Source organism: Hippoglossus hippoglossus, chromosome 10 (assembly GCF_009819705.1).
Source record: "Hippoglossus hippoglossus isolate fHipHip1 chromosome 10, fHipHip1.pri, whole genome shotgun sequence".
Classification (NCBI taxonomy): Eukaryota; Metazoa; Chordata; class Actinopteri; order Pleuronectiformes; family Pleuronectidae; genus Hippoglossus; species Hippoglossus hippoglossus.
The window spans coordinates 20936727-20955945 of record NC_047160.1 but is presented as its reverse complement, the minus strand read 5'-3'; the positions used below and the strand labels follow the sequence as shown (position 1 = coordinate 20955945).

The following is a 19219-nucleotide window of genomic DNA, read 5'->3' as shown; positions in this document are numbered from 1 at the left end:
AACAGAGAGTGAGAGAGGATGTGATGCCCCTTAGTCTGAAAACCCAGCCACAATAATGCTGACGTTTCCGTGAATGTGGGTTTATGTGCAACTCTTTGTGTTTCAGATGCAGCATGAAGCCAAAAACCAAACTGAAACTAAAGGAGGCGACAAAATACATCAAAAGCAGCACTTGTAGTATTGAGAACAACTTTAGTGTCAAAGTAATGCTTTTGAAACAGTGACAAACCAGAACATGTTGTTTCATAAATATTGTGCTAGTTGTTTGTTGTATTTCTAACATGTAGCATTTAACAAACATGCTTGAATGGGTATTCAGAGGATAAACATAATATCAATAAAGGTTGAGAATAAAAACAATCGACAAAACAATACAAAATAATTAGTTCTAAAATAAATAATTAAAATGAATAAATAAAGTCAGTTATGATACAGATAGTTACAACATGGTCGTCACAGTAGAAGTTTCTCATTACAACATATAATCGGAGCACATCTAAGATGTGACAGTCCACTCCCACTCTGTCTGCTGTGTGGTTCAGTCCAACTGAATCACCACAGGGTGTGCTTGTCATCATCCATGACATTTGGATTGGTGGGCCCCGTTTCATTTAAGGTGACTCCTCTGACTTTCTGAATTACTGTCACAAATAACAAAATATATTTTAATACAGCACGAAATAAACAATATTTTCAACAATCAACAATATATCTCATCAGTAGATGTATCAAAAGCACAGCCTCAGCCCCACAGAGGGTATAAAGTCTTTTATTGTTTTAATTTTACGGCTTGCAACTTTAATGTTTTGGTTCACTCTCACTTCTCTCATTACAGTTACTGCCTGCGCCAAGGAGCCGTTAGTTTGTTTGCTTCTCTGGTTGTGGGATTTGTTCACGAACTTTTGAATCAATTTCCAATACATTTTTTGAAGGGGCGAGACCCAAGGAAGAACCCAACACATTTTGCTGTAGATCTGGATAAGAGAGCGAACCAAGCTATTTTATTTTCAACCAGCACCAAACAGCAGACTGACAAATGTCAAGTTTGTGAACATAGTGAAGCTTTTAGGGACCAAAGAGTTCTTATTATCAGTGAATAATTGACTTACATTTGAAGATCAGCAAAACCAACTACATTAATGCTAATGTTACTCCATATATCTGATAGAAATAAGTAACTGTTTGCAAACACATTGGTGGTAATAGTAAGGGGGGGGGTCAACCATGTTAATCTAACTGAGAGCTTCAGATGCTTTCTGGGGGGTTTCATTTTTTATAAGAGACATTTGCCTTTATATTTACAGATAGAAACTCTTTTCATCTCTAGAAACCAACAACAAACTCGCTGATGGAAAGATGATTGATATTATTTCCACTGTGGTCGTACATTTAAAAGCCAATCAGATTGCTCAGATTTGTTTCCTCCCACTTATGATTGCTTTCAGATGAAACACTGGATCATGCTTTTCAGAACTCACATGTGGAATAACCAGAAAATGTTGAACATATTATATTTCCTGCTGATGCTCGGAGTTGGACGTAAGTTCATGTAGAAAGGTTTGATTTACTCAAATTTCTAAGTATTGTCTTCATTTTGTACTAATTTAAAATGTTGCTTGTATCCATATATATTTATATATCTGCTCTGTTTACTGTGTTTTCAGGATGCATAGACGAGCCGAGCTTTGAAACAAAGACTGTTCGTATCGGAGATCATTTTAACCTGACGTGTATCAGGAGGTTTTCGGGAACCTTGTTGTGGATCAGGGTCGTTTCTGGAATGTTTCCTGAAGTTTTAGGGAAAACAAATGGCTTTGTGACTCTTGATCCTCGTATTACAGCAAGAAAAGAGCTGGGAACATTTGTTCTGCATATCGCAGAAGCAAAGCAAAGCGATACAGCAGTTTACTATTGTATGAAAATACACTTGCAAAACTTGACATTTTTAAAAAGAACAGACCTGAGAGTTCAAGGTAAATACAGCCCAAAGAAATGATAATAAATCTGTTAGTTTTTGGGTTTTTTTATGTTTAAATAGTTTTTTTATTTTTTGTATTCACCAGGAACTGGTGATATGGCTTCAGTTCCTACATCTGCTGCTCATCCAGAACACTCTGTGTATCTGCAGTGCTCAGTCCTCTCTGACACTGTGAACAAGAAATGTCCTGAAGAAAAGTGTATGAGCTGTTTCAAAGATGGATCACGTAGTTTTAATTATACTCGAGGGGACGGTGTTGATGAATATGAAGAGAATCCTGAGAAACCCTCAACAGTGAAATGCAGCTTCTTGAACAACATCAGCTCCTCTGATGCTGGGACTTATTTCTGTGCTTTGGCCACATGTGGAGCGAGAGCTTCTGGAAACGGATCAAAACTCAACACTGAAGGTAATTGCATCATATTTCTTTGTGATTGGGACATGAGTATATAAGGTTATGTCATTTGTGTCCATAATTTAACATTGTAACAGCTCATCACAGCTGATGAAATACTTTTAATTACACTTCTACGATTAGTAATTTTAATGTTTGCCCTTTTTCATTTATGTCAGCAGTTAAAACTTGGAATTCGCAGAAGGACAAGGTCGTTATTTTCCTGTTATTTGCTGCTTTGGCTATTTGCCTGGTTATTATAGCCATTCTCATTTTTTCAATCAGGAATAACAGCAAAAAGTCTGACGGTCAGTCACGGCATTCATGCACTGATTGATTGAAACAGTTTTTGACAAAGGGTGTTTCTCACTAACATTGTGGTATTTTGTTTATTATAATATAGCTTCAGTTGCTTTGCAAACAAATGCAACAGCCACTGGATATCTGGAAGGTCAGCAGGTAAGGTATATACAGTAAAGTAGAGATTTGGGGGGGGGGTTTCCCGCTGCTAACATCTGTCATCTCACATTTTTCTGTAATGTTTCCCCAGACAGACGAGGACTCATTGGTTTATTCTACAGTAACCGTCAAAGCCGAGGCAAGGGATCCAAAAACAGCAGAAGAACAGAGCATCTACTCTGAAGTCAGATTCCTTGGGTTGGATTAATTATCTAAACACTGCATTTGCCAGTTGATGCTCATGTTGTGTGAAAACACACACCTAATTTCACCCTTACGTTAAAAGAGAGTGAATCATGATACAAGGTAACTGGTGTTTATCGAAGCTGTAGGAATCAAATAACTGTAAACATTCAACTAACTAACTAATTAACTTCATGATAGAGTTTCCATCAAAGTTGTGATCTCTGTCTTTTTGTACATGTACAGTATTGCTTATGATAATTTACAGTATATTTATATGTATTTTTTATTCTGTCAACTTCTTCTATGCCTCACATCTATGAGTAATGCAGTGACAGGAAGTGGTGGGTGTGTAGATGTGTTGCTTCCTTCTTAATAGACGAGGCATAAATGACCAAAGCACAACTATTAAAATAACAACTCAGAAAGTAATCATGCTACATGACTTTATTTTTTCTATTTTTAATATTACTGATTAAACCTGCTGATATGTTGACACACACACACCGTCATCAATACACATAAATAAAAGAAAACAAATCAGTTGTGGTTGGTGTTTACTAACCAAGATTCCAGTGATGTCAGTTCTACTTAGTGAACCTGTGACCTTTACATGTACTCTTCCTCATGTTGAGCTCAGCAGATCAAATTGAGAACGATTTAAATGAGTCAAAGTTACATTGAGGCGTTAGAGTTTTGATTCTTAGGAGCCCGTGCACATTATTCTGAGAGAGGACTTCTCTAACAGCAAAGGAGGTTTTGCTGAGACCAACTCTGGTCCCTCCAAGCATCAAACTTTATTGGATTATTCATTACAAAGTTAATTCATAAGCATTTCATATAATATACAGAGCATAGAACATGAATTTTCTCTTTAATAGTTACTCACAATAAATTTGACAAGGGATATTATTAAGATAAGTGCTCTCTCCAACTTTTCAATTACCAAAAACATGACTGCAAAAATCATTTAATCATCAATTCATACACACATCATTTGTTATTATATATTATTTAATCCATCATCATCTTCTCAATGAGTTGCATCAAAATTATTGTCTGACAGTGTTTCTGATGCTTGAGTATGTACAGTCCTCTGGTAAATTCCTGTTATTCCATCTTGTAGCTTTTCTTGAGTTGAAACCAATTGCGGCATAGTTCATTGCCGCTGCGTCACCATCCTGCAAACAATATGATTCAAAGTTATAAGTAAGACCTGTAATACCACAACCAAGTAATTGTTTTACATGTTACAATATATGATGTCCAGCCTGATACAAAGGATCAAGAGAGAGGGTGAAAACACAGAATATGGCAGCTGTGAACTCAGCCACCTTCGAGCAGATCCAGAGAACTATAGATCCAAATAGGTGCTAAACAGTAGATACTGGTGGTGTCTTGATGGTCAGTTGCCAAGAAGAGGTTATAATTCGCCCTCCTTCTTCTTCAGCATGCGAACTTCATTAGAAGCAGAAGTGACGGAAGTAGAAGTTAAACGAGAGTTTGAACTAGGTGAGGAAACACTGTTCTTACAGAATGATGTTCATAGACAGTTGAAGAAGCTTTGAAGGAAACATAAAACAGTGGATGTTTAACTTGGTGTAATTTAATAAGGAAATGTGGTGAATTGACTTTATTCTTTATTTCTAACAGAATATCTGATATATTATTCACTTGTAATGACTACAGCTTAAATATGTTATTGCTTATAAGCTCTTACAACACTTAGCTAAGGTTTGGGAAAGGATGTGGTCTGGTTTGACACAGGAAGTCCTCTGTGTTTATTTTCATTTAATCAAAAATAAAATCACAAACCTTAACCAAAATCATTTCAATGCCTAAAACCAACTGTGGTTGCAGACATTTCCTTTCTACATCCGCCGTTAACCATTAACTCTCAACATGCATTCGATATTTAGATTTTATTTACCGCATCATTTGGTTGATCGTCAGCTGATCCACCAGGATGGGAAGCAGTCACTGCTCCTGTTTATAGAGGCAAGATAATAATGAAGTGTCTTGACAACTCATTTTACATGTTATACAATGTTAATGCCAGTAGATGTCGCTCTAGAAACAGCATCTCAGACCAAAACAAATTGTGTCTGTCACACCTCCCCCCCCCCCTCCATGTTCATACCAAGGTGCTGTCTATACAGTTTATGGGTTTCAGGAAGCCCAGAGAAAGCCCCTCGACACTCAAGCAGATGCATAACTGAATAATATTACCCTTTTATACAAAGGAGCCATAGACTGTGTGTAAAGATGGACATGACAGCTCCCAACAATTGAACCAGAGTTTCCCAATTGCCCACCTGGTGGCTGGCTGCAGTATAGGACGTATGCACCTCCTCCTTGTTTGTGGATGTGACATGGACCAAACAAAAACTAATGTAGCATTGGCAACTGGCATTAAAAGAACAAAAATGCCACCGGCTTACTTAATAATCCATGTGCACATAATGAACCTACCTTTGCAATGTTCGCAAACAGTCTTTTTCTTTCTGAAGAGAATTAGAGCAACAATCACAATGATGCAGCAGAGCATCAGTGTCCCGAGCGCAATGACCAATGGAAGTTGGTCTTGTCCTGGAATGAGAAAGAATCCCAGAGACATTTCATTACACTGAGTTTACTCTTTCTATCTCTCTCTCGTTCTGCTTCTCCAGAGCTGCAGGGTTGTTATTTTTACTACTGACTGGTGCTGCTATGATTGATAACACTTGATAACACATTATTTTCATTATAACAACCAGTCTGATATTTTTCTCCCCAGTCAGTCGAGGCAGATGGCTGACAACGCAGAGCCTGGTTTTTGGGAACTGTTGGGTTTCTCTAGAACAGTCATTCCCAAAGTGTGGGCCGCAGCCCCCTGGTGGGCCGTGAAGCCACTCCAGGTGGGCCGTGAGAAAATCAGAAAATAAATAGATAAAAAAGTTTCAGATTTGTAAGTAAGCGTTGATTACCACAAAACATTTATGATTGATTTAAAAAAAAAGTAATCACCACAGGTAATGAAACAAAGACATGACATTTAAATTCCACGTTGTTCTCATTTTATCTGACCTATACAGCAGGTGTCATTGTTTTTTGCTGACCGTCACATTAACGCATCATTAGCGGGGGAATCATAGGTGAGGGAGAACTTTGTTGTGAGCTGGGTCGAGTAAGATGGAGCAGAGGAAAGCTGCTGATGACGAAGGGGAATCAGAAAGTCAAACTGAATCTTTCAAAACTAAAAAGAGGACTCGCAGAAAGGACTCAAGTGAGTAGCTGTCGCTGGCCCAGAGGAAAACCCCCAAGCCTGTGTATGTGTGCTGTGCGCTGAGATGCTAGCTAACGAGACCCTGGGACCGTGTAAAGTGCGCCGCCGCTATTTAGAAACTAAACATGGACAATATTTATCCAAGCCCCGAGAATCTTTTAAAAACACGCTTGAGAGAGCATCGGAGCCAGCTAACACCCCCCCTCTCATCGGGTGAGTTATAGGTGACACAATGTCCCTTCACGCGATATGTGATTCAATATCAAGTATATCGAGATAAACTGCTTGAGGTGTCAGACCAGAGGAATCCCAGTGTTAATGTCAGTTTATGGACATATGACAGCGAGCGGGGTTTTTTTTTTGGGGGGGGGGGGGGGCCTTAAACGCCTTAAGTATATTTGGTTACGCCTCAAAAGTGTTTTTCTTCTCCCTGATATTCTTGTCGTGCTCTGTTATACAAACAGCAATAATATATTTTTAACAATCCACTATTTGCACTTCATGTTTTTTTTTACATTGGTTGCTTTGCAAATTGTTACGCTTAAATGTGGATGTTATTGGATTTGCACCGCATATGCCTGCATTCATATACAATTACTTTTGCTATAAAATGAATAATATTGTAGCCGAGCGTGTTGTTCTCTTTTACTGTCAGGCATCAAAGATGGTTATTGAATCGGGACAACACACCCGTTTATTTTCCTTCACTCTTACAAAACTTCTCTCCCGACAGAACCCACTTCCGTTAGAACCCCTTCAAAACAACAGTCCCAACCAACACCCTGCTTATAACAGGACCTACACACCAACCTTCCATAATAAAGCCACTAAATAAAATAGCTTACAATATGTATGGTAATAGTTGATTCTAGTCCTGTGTGTAGATCATATGGTTGTGATTAAAGGTGTGGGTGGGCCGCACAAATTTTTCAGTTTTCAAATTGGGCCGCGGCATTCTTAAGTTTGGGAATGGCTGCTCTAGAATATTGGAAGGTCTTAGGTGTTACCATGTAAAGTGCTTTGAGATAATGTCTGCTGTGATTTGTTAGTTTACAAATAATTAAATTGAATTAGGGCGTCAACAAAACAAATAGTACCACAGGAAATTGAGAGGAAAACGCGCGCACACACACACACACACACACACACACACACACACACACACACACACACACACACACACACACACACACACACACAAGCAAATCAAAAACAGAGAAGTTAGTTGAAGCAAAGGGAAGCCAAACCCCACCCAAAATCAGATTGATTCCATTATAATCCTCATTGAGCCTGTAAACTGTGTAAACTAATCCAATAGTTCCCAACATTGAGCAGTCAAAGCAAGTGTATGAATCATCAAGGAAATGTCCTGTAGCTGTATGGAGAAGAAGAACCTTCTCTTTTCTATCATCAGCACAGTGCTCAGAAACTAACAGAGCAATTAGGAAATATGGATGGATCTTGATTTCATTAAAACTTTACAACATACTCATCTCCACTTTGGTTCCTTCACCAAACAGGATCTCTCCACATGTGACCACAGCGCAGTAGTAAGTCCCAGCATCTGAGGAGTTGTGTATAGTTTTGGACAGACTGTAGACGCAGCTCTTCTCCTCTTGTTCATCTCTCCTGCTGCTCTGAGTGTAAATGAAGCCGGGATGGGAGCGTCCTGATCCGGCTCTGAACCAGTGCACACTGTGTTCACCTGGACACTGGACCAGGTTCTCTTTGTGCTTGGAGAGAAGTGAACACTCGAGAGTCGTCGAGTTTCCCGGCTGGACTGACGCAGTCTCCGGACTTTGTTTGACATAGATGTGTTTCTGCTGATTTTTATGATCTGTGTGAATCACAAGATGAAAAGGAAAATGAAGGAACTACAATTATGGACGTCGTAGCAAACAAAGACTAAAATGAACATACTTTACCTTTCACAGCCAAAATTGTGCCATTAACAAAAGTAATTATATATGGCTCTCCTGCTTGACAGAAGTATGTTGCTTCATCGTCTTTGCTTATATTTCTTATGGTAAGAATATACAGATCACCCACTGTCTTGACTGTGAATCTCGGGCTGTCAAATTGTCCTTGAAGCTTTATATCCGGAGAAGCTCCTTTAGCAAGTGTTTGGACCATGTATCCAAAATTCAGCTTATACCAGAAAAACAACCAGGCTTCTTGCCCAGAAACTGAACATGTCAGATTGATGTTATCACCGAGGTTAGCCACAATCAAAGGGATCTGCTGAGGAACCTCCACAGTCTGATGTAGAGCTAAAGAACAGAGAAACAGTGAGAGTTATACGACAGGACAAAAAGAAACACTTCAAAAACAACAATTAATTATCACAGGCTAATGTGTTTTTGCCATATTTCCACCACATCAGTGGTTAGAAACTACACTTACATACTTACATAATGTGGTTAGGAGAATCAAAGCAGACAGTCCTTCGATCATTGTTGTATATTGGCCTGTGTTTGCGTAACTGATGTCATCCCACTCAAATGGAAGATTTAGTCACAGTGGAAATCATAGTGATTGGCTGGTGTAGTAAATACACTTCCTGTAAAATTTAGGTTCTTCTTTTCCACTGAGAGATTAGCCAATGACACTTTCTCTCTCTCTAATGTGTGTGTGTGTGTGTGTGTGTGTGTGTGTGTGTGTGTGTGTCTGTGTGTGTGTGTGTGTGTGTGTGTGCGTGTGTATACATATATATATGTATACCCACACATATGTATATGTTTCAACAACTTAAACATGACTCTAACACTGAATTATATAAATGATTATATACACTATAATATACAAATATACATCAATACTGTGAAAAATGCATATTTAAAGTGTATGTTTTTGTCATGATTCATTTGTGTTTCAAATACATCTATACATCTATATTTACCACGTCTTTTTATGATTTCTACTTTCTCATTAAATTTTGCTTGCATAAAATTTTGCTTGCGATACATTTGATGCACAAGTAAAATATTATAATAGAATTATTTTTCCACCTCTGCTGGGTTAGGGGTAATTAAGGGGTTAGGGTTTATCTAGTGCTATTCATCCAATGACGTGTTGCTAAATCCCTCTCTGCTAATTAAGGTCTTCAGTCTGTGAAACAGGATCCATCAACAGTTAAAACAACATTCAGCCGTTCAAGGAGAAAAAGGACTAATCTCTGCCACGCTCCTGTAAACTGTGCAGTGATATGAAACTTCTCTAAATTACAAAAAAAAGAATTCATTGGATTACAACCAGGTCTATGAAAAACATTTGATATGTTTTACTCACGTAACATTTGTGCTTGAGCATTTTCGATAAGACTCTGCTGAAGAAGCGCCAAGTTCCCAAGCAGGAACCTCTCTGAGGTGTGAAGTGTGGATGGACAGTTTAAAAACCTGACCACCACAAGTGCTCAGATTACGCTGTTTCAAATCTACACACCATCACAAGGTGTTTCGGGCCTCTTCTTGATGATACAGTCGATGGTTTTACATCAGTCTAGACTCGCAGAGCTTCACTGTTAACAAACTATCTTCCTGTCATACTGAAGATGTCTGGGGACAACTCAAATGTCAGGTCATCTGTTGTCTAAACAGAATTTTTCTTCCCACAGGACAGAAAATCAAGACTAAATGTTGACATTGAAATGAAATAGAATGAACTGAGAGACTCCTTCCTCCTCACACCTATAAAGCTCATTATGTAGCCAACGTTGTGCTTTGATGATAAACGCTTACTGTAGACATGTCTGTTGCTGAACCTTACCACTTAAAAGCAGATGTGTCATCTCTTCTCAGCACTAAGACATAAGTCGGACACTAAACAGTATATGTACAGCTGGGCTGAACTGTCACATTTCATTCTGGATTTTCTCTGAAAATACAAATTTCAAAAACCACTGATGTAAGATGATGATCAAATAATCTGTAATAATGAATTGGGTAAAGAAAAGCCAACTTTATAATGGAAGTAAGATCAAAGTGTTTACTCTCAATTCTCTCTGCAATTTTAAATTATCCTAAAATTATCAATAAATGTAATTATTATTTTACAGTATTTCCCAATTCAGTAAATAAATGTAAATCTGTATGTATCAGTATGGACACCTGACCTGAGCCCATCAGGACAGGTGTCAGCCACAATAGTTAAGGCTGGATTCAGACACAAATTTAGAAATTATATTTAGGTTAATGTTGGGGTTCTCACACAAACTACTGTTCTCATCACATATCATATCATGCTGTCTTACATTCACTGTCATTTTGTTCCTCACACATTTTATTTGCATTCACATGTACTATTAATTTCTCCTACATGTGCAATTATTCTGTTTCAAATATAATATCTCTGTGCAAGAGAGATCAGTGTTGTGTGTATGAGAGTATGATCGTAAATAAGAGAGATCATGATTGTGCATGTAAGAGAGTATATTAGTGTTTGAGTAAGAGTATAGTGGTGCATGTCTGAGAGTATTATATTAAGTGTTAGAGCAATTATGAATTATCTCTCTTGGAAGTGTGTGTGAGAGAGACTGATGGTACATGTGAGAGAGTATACTGTACTGGTCTGTGTGAGACCAGGGTTAATTCCCTCTCATGGGGCCTCTCATACGTTCTCTTTCACACACACATGCATGTGGTGATAAACAACGCTAAATGGAAAATTGTGGTTGTGGGAGGTGTGAAGTTTTGTCGTCTCTTGCCTTTAGCTGATCTTTTTATAATAGCAGATTGTCGGAATACAAACGCTTTAACCAACAATTTGGACCTCAAAACAGACCAGTGTTGCTAAATTTAGAGGCTTCTTGTACCTAGTTACGTATCCTGTTGATGCATACAATGATTCATTCTGAGTAAATGTGCTTGGTGGTCTGTCGGAGCAGAGCAGTAGCCAACCACAGCCTACATCACAGCTCAGCTACTGCAGCAGACTTTGTTGTTTCACAGGCACTGGTGTGCAAATACCACAGTGCTGCGATACAAACAAATGAAAAGACTTTTGTTGGTTTAATGAGAAGTAAGAAATTAAATTTATAAAGCACGTATTTTTTTGTGTTCACAATGAGACATTATGTCATCATGTATAGTAAGCCTCACAAGGCTCATTTATTTCATTTCTACTCTCGGTGGTGAAAAGATAACGACTGTAGTGCTGAAACTGCCCCCCCCCCCCATCAATGTAACCTTATCTTGTCTCTGTTTCAACAACATAACGTTATGACACCGAAAGAAACCAATTCGATTTCCGATGGGAGGCTGCAGCACAAAGGATGAACCAATCCCACAACACTTAAAGAGATGGTTGGAGATACCACACTGTCCCTGCTGCATAAAAGATGATATTCTCACTGATTTCTTTAGGCTATTTTAGGATAATTTAAAATTGAGAGTAAACACTTTGATCTTACTTCCATGATAAAGTTGGCTTTTCTTTACCCAATTCATTATTACAGGTTATTTGATCATCATCATCTTACATCAGTGCTTTTTGAAATTTGTATTTTCAGAGAAAAGCTGGAATGAAATGTGACAGTTCAGCCCAGCTGTACATATACTGTTTAGTGTCCAACTTATGTCTTAGTGCTGAGAAGAGATGACACATCTGCTTTTAAGTGGTAAGGCTCAGCAACAGACATGTATATGGTAAGTGTTTATCATCAAAGCACAACTAGGCTAGCTTGGCTAGGAAGGAGTCTCACAGTTCATTCTATTCCATTTCAATCTCAATATTTAGTCTTGATTTTCTGTCCTGTGGGAAGAAAAATTCTGTTTAGACAACAGATGACCTGACATTTGAGTTGTCCCCAGACATCTTCAGTAGGACAGGAAGATAGTTTGTAAACAGTGAAGCTCTGTGAGTCTAGACTGATGTAAAACCATTGACTGTATCATCAAGAAGAGGCCCGAAACACCTTGATCACCCCCTGGTGGCTGGTTGCGGCATGGGCCAAAAATGCAGCCTCCCTTATGTTAGTGAATAGATTTTTCTGAAAGATGGTTTCTTTCATTTTAAGTAGGTCTTTTTAAACTGATGTTTGTCCAAGAGTAATTTTTTTTCTTGTATTTCCATTAGTTGAACCATGAATTAAAAAACTACTGTGGCAAAGGCCCACTCTGTATTCAGGACATGGAAATGTGTTGCTCTACATGATACTATTTGATAGGAAATTAATTGTAATCATGATTTCCACAAATGTTTTTGAAACTATTTTGAAAAACTGTATTTCAGGCTACGATGGGTTGAGAAACATACAGCACAAAGTCCAAAGCTCTTGAATGTATCACCAAGTGTTGTTCATGACAACAGTGAGGTGTGTAGATTTGAAACAGCGTAATCTGAGAACTTGTGGTTGTTTGGTTTTTAAACTCTCCATTGACACTTCACACCTTAGAGAGGCTTCCTGCTTAGGAGGTTGGTGCTTCTTCAGCAGAAGAGTCTTATCGAAAATGCTCCAGCACAAATGTTACGTGTTTCATATCATTGCATAGTTTACAGGAGCGTGGCAGAGATTAGTCCTTTTTCTCCTTGAACGGCTGAATGTTGTTTTAACTGTTGATGGATCCTGTTTCACAGACTGAAAACCTTCTGAATTAGCAGAGAGGGATTTAGCAACACGTCATTGGATAAATAGCACTAGATAAACCCTAACCCCTTAATTACCCCTAACCCAGCAGAGGTGGAAAAATAATTATATTCTACTATTTTATAAGTGCATCAAATGTTTTAAAAACAAAAAATTATGCAAGCAAAATTTTATGAGAAAATATAAATCATAAAAAGAAGTGGGAAATATAGATGTATAGAAATAACATGAAATGAGGCTGATACAAGTACTGTATCTCAAAAATATACTTAAGTAGCACTTAACCTAAGCAGCTCGAAATGTGTGAACCCTGGAAAGAATTGTTTATCGCAGTATTTATGTATATTTGTATATTATAGTATATACAATAATTCAGTGTTAGTCATGTTTACGTTGTTGGGGGGAAAAAAAAATATATATACACACACACACACACACACACACACACACACACACACACACAAACACACACATTAGAGAGAGAGAGAAAGTGTCATTGGCTAAACTCACAGTGGAAAAGAAGAACCTAAATTTTACAGGAAGTGTATTTACTATACCAGCCAATCACTATGATTTCCACTGTGACTAAATCTTCCATTTGAGTAGGACGACATCAGTTACACAAACACAGGCCAATATACAACAATGATCGAAGGACTGTCTGCTTTGATTCTCCTAACCACATTATGTAAGTATGTAAGTGTAGTTTCTAACCACTGATGTGGTGGAAATATGGCAAAAACACATTAGCCTGTAATAATTAATTGTTGTTTTTGAAGTGTTTCTTTTTGTCCTGTCGTATAACTCTCACTGTTTCTCTGTTCTTTAGCTCTACATCAGACTGTGGAGGTTCCTCAGCAGATCCCTTTGATTGTGGCTAACCTCGGTGATAACATCAATCTGACATGTTCAGTTTCTGGGAAAGAAGCCTGGTTGTTTTTCTGGTATAAGCTGAATTTTGGATACATGGTCCAAACACTTGCTAAAGGAGCTTCTCCGGATACAAAGCTTCAAGGACAATTTGACAGCCCGAGATTCACAGTCAAGACAGTGGGTGATCTGTATATTCTTACCATAAGAAATATAAGCAAAGACGATGAAGCAACATACTTCTGTCAAGCAGGAGAGGCATATATATTTACTTTTATTAATGGCACAATTTTGGCTGTGAAAGGTAAAGTAAGTTCATTTTAGTCTTTGTTTGCTACGATGTACATAATTGTAGTTCCTTCATTTTCCTTTTCATCTTGTGATTCACACAGATCATAAAAATCAGCCGAAACACATCTATGTCAAACAAAGTCCGGAGACTGCGTCAGTCCAGCCGGGAAACTCGACGACTCTCCAGTGTTCACTTCTCTTCAAGCACAAAGAAAACCTGGTCCAGTGTCCAGGTGAACACAGTGTGCACTGGTTCAGAGCCGGATCAGGACGCTCCCATCCCGGCTTCATTTACACTCAGAGCAGCAGGAGAGATGAACAAGAGGAGAAGAGCTGCGTCTACAGTCTGTCCAAAACTATACACAACTCCTCAGATGCTGGGACTTACTACTGCGCTGTGGTCACATGTGGAGAGATCCTGTTTGGTGAAGGAACCAAAGTGGAGATGAGTATGTTGTAAAGTTTTAATGAAATCAAGATCCATCCATATTTCCTAATTGCTCTGTTAGTTTCTGAGCACTGTGCTGATGATAGAAAAGAGAAGGTTCTTCTTCTCCATACAGCTACAGGACATTTCCTTGATGATTCATACACTTGCTTTGACTGCTCAATGTTGGGAACTATTGGATTAGTTTACACAGTTTACAGGCTCAATGAGGATTATAATGGAATCAATCTGATTTTGGGTGGGGTTTGGCTTCCCTTTGCTTCAACTAACTTCTCTGTTTTTGATTTGCTTGTGTGTGTGTGTGTGTGTGTGTGTGTGTGTGTGTGTGTGTGTGTGTGTGTGTGTGTGTGTGTGTGTGTGTGTGTGTGTGTGTGTGTGTGTGTGTGTGTGTGCGCGTTTTCCTCTCAATTTCCTGTGGTACTATTTGTTTTGTTGAGGCCCTAATTCAATTTAATTATTTGTAAACTAACAAATCACAGCAGACATTATCTCAAAGCACTTTACATGGTAACACCTAAGACCTTCCAATATTCTAGAGCAGCCATTCCCAAACTTAAGAATGCCGCGGCCCAATTTGAAAACTGAAAAATTTGTGCGGCCCACCCACACCTTTAATCACAACCATATGATCTACACACAGGACTAGAATCAACTATTACCATACATATTGTAAGCTATTTTATTTAGTGGCTTTATTATGGAAGGTTGGTGTGTAGGTCCTGTTATAAGCAGGGTGTTGGTTGGGACTGTTGTTTTGAAGGGGTTCTAACGGAAGTGGGTTCTGTCGGGGAGAGAAGTTTTGTAAGAGTGAAGGAAAATAAACGGGTGTGTTGTCCCGATTCAATAACCATCTTTGATGCCTCACAGTAAAAGAGAACAACACGCTCGGCTACAATATTATTCATTTTATAGCAAAAATAATTGTATATGAACGCAGGCATATGCGGTGCAAATCCAATAACATCCACATTTAAGCGTAACAATTTGCAAAGCAACCAATGTAAAAAAAAACATGAAGTGCAAATAGTTGATTGTTAAAAATATATTATTGCTGTTTGTATAACAGAGCACGACAAGAATATCAGGGAGAAGAAAAACACTTTTGAGGCGTAACCAAATATACTTAAGGCGTTTAAGGCCCCCCCCCCCAAAAAAAAACCCCGCTCGCTGTCATATGTCCATAAACTGACATTAACACTGGGATTCCTCTGGTCTGACACCTCAAGCAGTTTATCTCGATATACTTGATATTGAATCACATATCGCGTGAAGGGACATTGTGTCACCTGTAACTCACCCGATGAGAGGGGGGGTGTTAGCTGGCTCCGATGCTCTCTCAAGCGTGTTTTTAAAAGATTCTCGGGCTTGGATAAATATTGTCCATGTTTAGTTTCTAAATGGCGGCGGCGCACTTTACACGGTCCCAGGGTCTCGTTAGCTAGCATCTCAGCGCACAGCACACATACACAGGCTTGGGGGTTTTCCTCTGGGCCAGCGACAGCTACTCACTTGAGTCCTTTCTGCGAGTCCTCTTTTTAGTTTTGAAAGATTCAGTTTGACTTTCTGATTCCCCTTCATCATCAGCAGCTTTCCTCTGCTCCATCTTGCTCGACCCAGCTCACAACAAAGTTCTCCCTCACCTATGATTCCCCCGCTAATGATGCGTTAATGTGACGGTCAGCAAAAAACAATGACACCTGCTATATAGGTCAGATAAAATGAGAACAACGTGGAATTTAAATGTCATGTCTTTGTTTCATTACCTGTGGTGATTACTTTTTTTTAAATCAATCATAAATGTTTTGTGGTAATCAACGCTTACTTACAAATCTGAAACTTTTTTATCTATTTATTTTCTGATTTTCTCACGGCCCACCTGGAGTGGCTTCACGGCCCACCAGGGGGCTGCGGCCCACACTTTGGGAATGACTGTTCTAGAGAAACCCAACAGTTCCCAAAAACCAGGCTCTGCGTTGTCGGCCATCTGCCTCGACTGACTGGGGAGAAAAATATCAGACTGGTTGTTATAATGAAAATAATGTGTTATCAAGTGTTATCAATCATAGCAGCACCAGTCAGTAGTAAAAATAACAACCCTGCAGCTCTGGAGAAGCAGAACGAGAGAGAGATAGAAAGAGTAAACTCAGTGTAATGAAATGTCTCTGGGATTCTTTCTCATTCCAGGACAAGAACAACTTCCATTGGTCATTGCGCTCGGGACACTGATGCTCTGCTGCATCATTGTGATTGTTGCTCTAATTCTCTTCAGAAAGAAAAAGACTGTTTGCGAACATTGCAAAGGTAGGTTCATTATGTGCACATGGATTATTAAGTAAGCCGGTGGCATTTTTGTTCTTTTAATGCCAGTTTTTGTAACAGCATCAACATGCGATGTCATAATTAAGATCTAATTTCATGGTTTTTACATGAAAAGCTTCACGTTTCCACTTGGAAGGAGCTGCTAGCTGCCATCTGAGAGTGAGCAGCGTTTGAGTGCGCAAAAAAGTTTAACAAACGCATTTACTGACTGAAGCATCTGACACAGAGGCTCAGACACTGACTGGACTACATTAGTTTTTGTTTGGTCCATGTCACATCCACAAACAAGGAGGAGGTGCATACGTCCTATACTGCAGCCAGCCACCAGGTGGGCAATTGGGACACTCTGGTTTAATTGTTGGGAGCTGTCATGTCCATCTTTACACACAGTCTATGGCTCCTTTGTATAAAAGGGTAATATTATTCAGTTATGCATCTGCTTGAGTGTCGAGGGGCTTTCTCTGGGCTTCCTGAAACCCATAAACTGTATAGACAGCACCTTGGTATGAACATGGAGGGGGGGGGGGGGGGGGGGTGGAGGTGTGACAGACACAATTTGTTTTGGTCTGAGATGCTGTTTCTAGAGCGACATAACATTTAAAATGAGTTGTCAAGACACTTCATTATTATCTTGCCTCTATAAACAGGAGCAGTGACTGCTTCCCATCCTGGTGGATCAGCTGACGATCAACCAAATGATGCGGTAAATAAAATCTAAATATCGAATGCATGTTGAGAGTTAATGGTTAACGGCGGATGTAGAAAGGAAATGTCTGCAACCACAGTTGGTTTTAGGCATTGAAATGATTTTGGTTAAGGTTTGTGATTTTATTTTTGATTAAATGAAAATAAACACAGAGGACTTCCTGTGTCAAACCAGACCACATCCTTTCCCAAACCTTAGCTAAGTGTTGTAAGAGCTTATAAGCAATAACATATTTAAGCTGTAGTCATTACAAGTGAATAATATACTGCAAGATCAGATATTCTGTTAGAAATAAAGAATAAAGTAAATTCACCACATTTCCTTATTAAATTACACCAAGTTAAACATCCACTGTTTTATGTTTCCTTCAAAGCTTCTTCAACTGTCTGTGAACATCATTCTGTAAGAACAGTGTTTCCTCACCTAGTTCAAACTCTCGTTTAACTTCTACTTCCGTCACTTCTGCTTCTAATGAAGTTTGCATGCTGAAGAAGAAGGAGGGCGAATTATAACCTCTTCTTGGCAACTGACCATCAAGACACCACCAGTATCTACTGTTTAGCACCTATTTGGATCTATAGTTCTCTGGATCTGCTCGAAGGTGGCTGAGTTCACAGCTGCCATATTCTGTGTTTTCACCCTCTCTCTTGATCCTTTGTATCAGGCTGGACATCATATATTGTAACATGTAAAACAATTACTTGGTTGTGGTATTACAGGTATTACTTATAACTTTGAATCATATTGTTTGCAGGATGGTGACGCAGCGGCAATGAACTATGCCGCAATTGGTTTCAACTCAAGAAAAGCTACAAGATGGAATAACAGGAATTTACCAGAGGACTGTACATACTCAAGCATCAGAAACACTGTCAGACAATAATTTTGATGCAACTCATTGAGAAGATGATGATGGATTAAATAATGTATAATAACAAATGATGTGTGTATGAATTGATTGATTAAAAGATTTTTGCAGTCATGTTTATGGTAATTGAATTTTTTAGTTAACGTTGGAGAGAGCACTTATCTTAATATTATCCCTTGTTAAATTTATTGTGAGTAACTTCTCAAAATCCGAATGAAATATGAATAATTTATGGAACTTTTATTTTCATTAAAGAGAAAATTCATGTTCTATGCTTTGTATATTATATTAAATGCTTATGAATTAACTTTGTAATGAATAATCCAATAAAGTTTGATGCTTGGAGGGACCAGAGTTGGTCTCAGCAAAACCTCCTTTGCTGTTAGAGAAGTCCTCTCTCAGAATAATGTGCACGGGCTCCTAAGAATCAAAACTCTAACGCCTCAATGTAACTTTGACTCATTTAAATCGTTCTCAATTTGATCTGCTGAGCTCAACATGAGGAAGAGTACATGTAAAGGTCACAGGTTCACTAAGTAGAACTGACATCACTGGAATCTTGGTTAGTAAACACCAACCACAACTGATTTGTTATCTTTTATTTATGTGTATTGATGACGGTGTGTGTGTGTCAACATATCAGCAGGTTTAATCAGTAATATTAAAAATAGAAAAAATAAAGTCATGTAGCATGATTACTTTCTGAGTTGTTATTTTAATAGTTGTGCTTTGGTCATTTATGCCTCGTCTATTAAGAAGGAAGCAACACATCTACACACCCACCACTTCCTGTCACTGCATTACTCATAGATGTGAGTCATAGAAGAAGTTGACAGAATAAAAAATACATATAAG

At 38.6% G+C, this 19219-nt stretch overlaps 3 protein-coding genes across 7 annotated transcripts in view; 2 read left to right on the top strand and 1 right to left on the bottom strand.

Annotated features, from left to right (window-relative positions):
- Window positions 1-3181, top strand: part of LOC117768864 — a 53097-nt gene extending 49916 nt beyond the window's left edge. Inside the window, exons 2-7 of one of the 2 annotated variants that reach the window (XM_034597281.1) lie at window positions 1472-1539; window positions 1665-1973; window positions 2064-2387; window positions 2555-2680; window positions 2776-2831; window positions 2923-3181. In XM_034597281.1, coding sequence (XP_034453172.1) covers window positions 1479-1539; window positions 1665-1973; window positions 2064-2387; window positions 2555-2680; window positions 2776-2831; window positions 2923-3039 — 993 coding nt within the window. In that variant the 5' untranslated portion in view covers window positions 1472-1478 and the 3' untranslated portion in view covers window positions 3040-3181. Of the gene's footprint in view, window positions 1-1471; window positions 1540-1664; window positions 1974-2063; window positions 2388-2551; window positions 2681-2775; window positions 2832-2922 lie in introns of both variants that reach the window. The other variant, XM_034597280.1, reaches the window with a different exon arrangement.
- A 36-nt stretch (window positions 3182-3217) lies between these two features.
- LOC117768863 lies at window positions 3218-8781 on the bottom strand. Its single transcript, XM_034597279.1, has 6 exons — window positions 8691-8781; window positions 8205-8549; window positions 7769-8116; window positions 5487-5603; window positions 4945-5000; window positions 3218-4195 (listed from the first exon to the last, which is right to left on the bottom strand). The coding sequence occupies exons 1-6, from the start codon at window positions 8731-8733 to the stop codon at window positions 4067-4069; spliced, it is 1038 nt and encodes a 345-aa protein (XP_034453170.1). The 5' UTR covers window positions 8734-8781; the 3' UTR covers window positions 3218-4066.
- A 4677-nt stretch (window positions 8782-13458) lies between these two features.
- Window positions 13459-18935, top strand: LOC117768862. Of its 4 annotated transcripts, none has more exons than XM_034597275.1 (6): window positions 13459-13550; window positions 13692-14036; window positions 14125-14472; window positions 16656-16772; window positions 17435-17493; window positions 18251-18935. In XM_034597275.1, exons 1-6 carry the CDS (start codon window positions 13508-13510, stop codon window positions 18377-18379), a joined length of 1041 nt encoding a protein of 346 aa, XP_034453166.1. In that variant the 5' UTR covers window positions 13459-13507; the 3' UTR covers window positions 18380-18935. The 4 variants fall into 4 exon arrangements, with proteins under 4 accessions (XP_034453166.1, XP_034453167.1, XP_034453168.1 ...); XM_034597276.1 differs by having other exon boundaries at window positions 17438-17493; window positions 18251-18934; XM_034597278.1 differs by having other exon boundaries at window positions 13541-13558.
- Window positions 18936-19219: the final 284 nt, after the last annotated feature.

Bases quoted from the DNA above. Each gene is read 5' to 3' on its own strand.
- LOC117768863 (XM_034597279.1), bottom strand. From the start codon at position 8,733: ATGATCGAAGGACTGTCTGCTTTGATTCTCCTAACCACATTAT. The intron at 8,550-8,690 runs GTAAGTATGTAA...TCTGTTCTTTAG, and splicing joins GATTCTCCTAACCACATTAT to CTCTACATCAGACTGTGGAG. The intron at 8,117-8,204 runs GTAAAGTATGTT...TGATTCACACAG, and splicing joins CACAATTTTGGCTGTGAAAG to ATCATAAAAATCAGCAGAAA.
- LOC117768862 (XM_034597275.1), top strand. From the start codon at position 13,508: ATGATCGAAGGACTGTCTGCTTTGATTCTCCTAACCACATTAT. The intron at 13,551-13,691 runs GTAAGTATGTAA...TCTGTTCTTTAG, and splicing joins GATTCTCCTAACCACATTAT to CTCTACATCAGACTGTGGAG. The intron at 14,037-14,124 runs GTAAAGTAAGTT...TGATTCACACAG, and splicing joins CACAATTTTGGCTGTGAAAG to ATCATAAAAATCAGCCGAAA.